The sequence below is a fragment of the Telmatherina bonti genome (genome assembly GCF_933228915.1).
Source record: "Telmatherina bonti genome assembly, chromosome: 5".
Classification (NCBI taxonomy): domain Eukaryota; kingdom Metazoa; phylum Chordata; class Actinopteri; order Atheriniformes; family Telmatherinidae; genus Telmatherina; species Telmatherina bonti.
Genome location: NC_136623.1, coordinates 2,594,792 through 2,599,692, shown reverse-complemented (window position 1 = coordinate 2,599,692; position 4,901 = coordinate 2,594,792). Strand labels below are relative to the sequence as shown.

General features: G+C 53.3%; 1 protein-coding gene across 2 annotated transcripts in view; it reads left to right on the top strand.

The window, feature by feature from the left end:
- Positions 1 to 4,262, top strand: part of pogzb (pogo transposable element derived with ZNF domain b) — a 21,388-nt gene extending 17,126 nt beyond the window's left edge. For both annotated transcript variants that reach the window (XM_079241388.1, XM_079241389.1), the window contains exons 17-19: positions 1 to 262; positions 337 to 373; positions 2,155 to 4,262. The exon at positions 1 to 262 is cut by the window's left edge and continues 1,442 nt beyond it. In XM_079241388.1, the coding sequence (XP_079097514.1) occupies positions 1 to 262; positions 337 to 373; positions 2,155 to 4,132 (2,277 nt within the window). In that variant the 3' untranslated portion in view covers positions 4,133 to 4,262. The remainder of the gene's footprint in view (positions 263 to 336; positions 374 to 2,154) is intronic.
- The last annotated feature ends 639 nt before the right edge of the window (positions 4,263 to 4,901 follow it).

Sequence of the window (4,901 nt, the reverse complement as noted above, 5' to 3'; positions counted from 1 at the left end):
CAGCTGGCCAAGTGCGCCCAGAAACACTTTGAGAACATGGAGATGGCCGGCTCCCGCGGGACAAGGGGCGAGATACCGGAGGAGCCCGTCAAACAGAGACACCGCATGGGAAAGATCAGCAGCATCTCCAAGAGATGCAAGAACTGCAACCTGAAGAACGTCCGGCGGGAGAGTGTCTACGGCTGCGTCGCCTGCAAGGCCAGCCTCTGCAAGCATCACATCTGCTTCTGGGAGTACCACGGCCTCTCGCCTCTCAACAGAGGTAGGCGGACACCCCACATCGTTGCTGGTTGGGACAGATCATCGGCACTTACCCGTCTCATTTTACTTCCACAGGATCGACGAAAGTTGGATTCCTCAAGGACAGAATAAGGTAGGCACGTTTGGTAGAATCTGACTCGACCGGGGATCCCTCAGAAACCGCACCGTTCCTCATGATTCCGACGGATGGTTGTTTTCCCCGCGGGACTGCTTTCAGGGTGGAAACGTGTAACATGGTTCTCGTATCTGTCCTAAAAACCAACGAAGAAGAAAACCCGTTCATGGTGTAAATAAGCAACATCAGAATAAAACCTGGAGCTGCATCAGATCCTAACGGTCTTAGGTCGAGCCGATGTGGTCCACTTCCTTCAGGCTGACCTTCACTGGGTCCGATTTCACCTCCTGCATCGAGGGTTCGGATGACTAACTTACACTAATTCTTACATTTTATTGTCATTGTCAAATCGTGCAGCTAAATGACGTTGGTGGGATGTGCAGATGAGAAAAAGGTTGGTCGCTGCTGATCTGTGTGTTATTTCTACAAACTTCTGGTTTCTCTTTATGCTGCTTTATCTGTTCATACATTAATTTTACATCATTTTAGCCTCCAAAACGTCACGTTACCGTGGAAACGTCACGTTACCGTGGAAACGTGGATAAATAAAACAGGACCAAAAAATAGGCAAACAAGTCTGGGAGTTTTAAGAGTTATTACATTTCTTTTTACATTTGCACATCATTTCTAATTTGTCGTCATTGTGATGAATTTAAAGTGGAACTATTCTGTGCATTTCAGGCTAATTTATGTTTATTTCTGAGCCCAGAAGGGCTGGGATTGATGGAGTTATTGTCACAAATGGCTTTATTTACTTCAGACCGACCCTCTCCGTAGGCTGTCAGATCAGCCTGCGGGCAAAACGAGTGGATTGAGACTCTTCCGCATTAAGCCCCGCCTCCCGCCACTGCACTACATCGGGAGCGCGCACCGCACCTGCTTTCACCGTCATTGTAACGTCTCATAAACAGAAGGATTAGGCTCATATGAACTCAATAAAAAAACAAACTACAATGTCAACACATAGCATCCAGCCCTACATGTTGGAACCTGAATCAGAGCCTGAAAACGAAGTGGAAAACAGCAACCCACAGCAACGAATGCAGCAGGATGTCTCTCTTTGGTAAACTCACCAGCCATCGTTGGAAATAACTTTATCCCACGTTTTCCACCCGCCTGATGTATTTGTACATGCCCTTGTTAACCAGTAGAAGGTAACCAATCACCCAACCTTATCCCCCGGGACGTCCCAAGGATTTCCACGTAGAAAAAAACTCTAAAACCACGCGTTTTTCGTCGCCATGGAAACCGAACGGAGAGCGTGCTGGAACTCAGTCAAACATGCGTTTAGGTGATTAAAAACAGTGTCGTTCACATGTCTGATGAGGATTCAACACTGTAACACTGTAGAAAGCTCAGAAAACTCCAAACACCATCATAGGAACCGTTTAAAGAAAGAACGTTTTCCGACCCCTGACATAATACGTGTGAAGCAGATCTTCCCCCCACACAGCAGAGGCAGATGGCTGCCTGTCCTGAGCCGGGTTCTGCCGGAGGTTTCCTTCCTGTTAAAAGGGAGTTTTTTCCTTCCCACTGTCGCCAGTGTGCTTGCTCAGGATGGGAGATTGAGTTGGACCTCCAACATGTTGGTTTCCTTATATAGGCTGTTATGAATTGGCCTTCATTATGTTTTCCCCTCTGTCTGTAAAGCGTCTTGAGATGGCATTGCCGTGATTTGATGCTATATAAATAAAGTTGAATTGAATTGAAAAAGTTGAATTTCTGTTCTGTGACCCTTTGGGAAGTGTTGTTCTGACTCTCCTTGTCGTCCTCTGCAGCGGCGCCGTGGAGCTGGTCGAGGCTTCGGACAACGTAGACCAGGCAATGGGTCCCGTGGAAGACGTGGACTTTTCAGATGACGAGAAGCTGGACGACACAGAAAAACCTGAGATCACAAAAGAAGAATTAAATCCAGAAAATAAACACCCAGTGTCTGGATTGTCGTTGACAACCAACGACCACGACCAGCCGGCGGCCATGCTGTTTTGTAAAGAGCGCGAGGACTCCCTGTCGGTTCGTCAGCTGAGGATCGGCCTCTTCGCTCTCTGCGATGGACTCCGCCAGGCTTCACGGGTCTTTTCAACAGATACTCGGGTGATCCGGTCCTGGCTGAAGGAGGCCCGGAGGCGTTTGAAGGAAATAGATGCGGAGCAGAAGGTCGGCGGTGGCGCGGAGCGCCTGGTTTCTTGGGTGCTGTCCATGCGAGAGCAGCAGCTTCCGCTCACAGAGAGCAACCTCTTCCATAAAGCTTCCACTCTGAAGAAGAAGGGAGCGTTCAGCGACGCTTTCCGCATCTCCTATGACTGGGCGGTGAGCTTTTTCCTGCAGCATCGCCTTGGAGTGCGGAGCGTCGCGAGGACCGCGTCCCTGGCGTACAGCCCGCCTCCTTGCTTGGAGGCCAAGGTCAGATCCTTCCGGGAATTTACTCAGAGAGTCGTCCAGGTCCACCAGCTGACTGACGTCTCTGTTGTCACAATGGACGAACTGTGTCTGTTTGTAGACCTGAGGCTGGCTCAGGACAGGTTCCGGAGCTCAGAAGCCCTGGAGCTAACGGGATCGGTGCCTCTGGTGACGGTCTACCTGGCGGCGGTGGCCGACGGCACCATGCTGCCGTCTCTAGTGCTGACGTCCAGACCGCTGCCGGTCAAAGTCCTGCCGGACTTCGTCCTGTTGCAGCCCAATCCTGAAGGTCTGTTGGTGGAGGACATGCTGGATCTTTGGACCAACAAGGTTTGGCTGCAGCATCTGTCCAGTCTGGATCAGCCAAGAAAGTCCATGCTGGTCTTGGACCGACACCGGGAACACTTGGGAGATCAGTTTCTTGCCTCTGTCAGTGGATTACGGAGCCTCCCAGCAGTGATCCCTGCAGGCTGCTCCTCTTGTCTTCAGCCCCTGGAAGTCGGTGTGAAACCAGGGCTGCAGCGCTTCCTGTTGTCCCGCTGGTCCCGCTTCACCGCCAGAAACCCGCCAGAGCTGGAGGACGTGACGCCCCAGCAGCTCCAAGTAAACGTGACCCAGCTGCTGGTGGACTGGCTGGTGGAGGCGTTGACTCACCTGAACCGCCTGCCCCACCTCCTGAAGCAGTCCTTCCAGCTGACAGGCATCCTGCCGGCGTCCCGCGACCCGTCCAGGGACCCGTCCCGCGACCCGTCCAGGGACCAAACTGCTCGAAGACCAGAGGACATCCAGTCCGACATCCTCAAGACCCTGACAGAGATCCTCCTGGGTCCTGATGCAACAGAGGCAGTCTCACCTGATGTCCTAGAACTGGAGGACGAGACCGAGGATGGACAACATGGAGGGGAAGAACAGGACACCAAAGATGAAGAGATGGATGTAGAGGACAGAGTAGAGATAGCAGAGGACAGGAAGGACATTAATGATGAAGGTAAGGTCGGGGACGAGCGCAAGGAAGGCAAAGAGAAAGAAGACAGGACAGACAAGACCAGAGAGGAAGGAAACGGGACGGAGGAGGAGACGAGGATGGAAACCAAGGCGACAGAGGAAGACGGGAGGCGAGAGGGAAAGAGGGAGGGGAAGGAGCCGAGGGATGCATCCATGACTATAAAGGAAGGGAAGGAGGAAGAGGAGGATAGTGAGGAGGAGGAGAAGGAAACGGAGGAGGCAAGCAAAGAAAGGCGAGAGACCCGGATCGTCATCGGGGAGGAAGTCGGGGACGAGTGGAAGATCACGGGGAAGAGTCGGGCTGAAGGTCTGCAGGCTGATGAAGACCAGCTCAGGGTGGATGAGAGCTGAGCGTCGGATCAAGATGGTCCAGGTGGTCTCATAAAACTGTTGGGACAGGTGGACTCGTTGGTCAGAGTCCACGTAGAGCGGCCAAGGACTCAGTTTGGTCTGCGCTGAACTGTAGTCATAGAAACCAGGTTCCTCATGGTCCTCATGGTCCTCATGGTCCTTATGGTCCTCATGGTCCTCATGGTCCTCATGGTCCTTATGGTCCTCATGGTCCTCATGGTCCTCATGGTCCTTATGGTCCGCACGGTCCTTATGGTCCTCATGGTCCTCATGGTCCTCATGGTCCTTATGGTCCTCATGGTCCTCATGGTCCTCATGGTCCTTATGGTCCGCACGGTCCTCATGGTCCTCATGGTCCTCATGGTCCTTATGGTCCTCATGGTCCTCATGGTCCTCATGGTCCTTATGGTCCTCATGGTCCTCATGGTCCTCATGGTCCTCATGGTCCGCATGGTCCGCACGGTCCGCACGGTCCGCACGGTCCGCACGGTCCTCACGGTCCGCACGGTCCGCACGGTCCGCACGGTCCGCACGGTCTGCATGGTCTGCATGGTCCGCATGGTCCGCATGGTCCTCATGGTCCGCATGGTCCTCATGGTCCGCACGGTCCGCACGGTCCGCATGGTCCGCATGGTCCTCATGGTCCGCATGGTCCGCATGGTCTGCATGGTCCTCATGGTCCGCATGGTCTGCATGGTCCTCATGGTCCGCATGGTCCTCATGGTCCTTATGGTCCGCATGGTCTGCATGGTCCTCATGGTCCGCATGG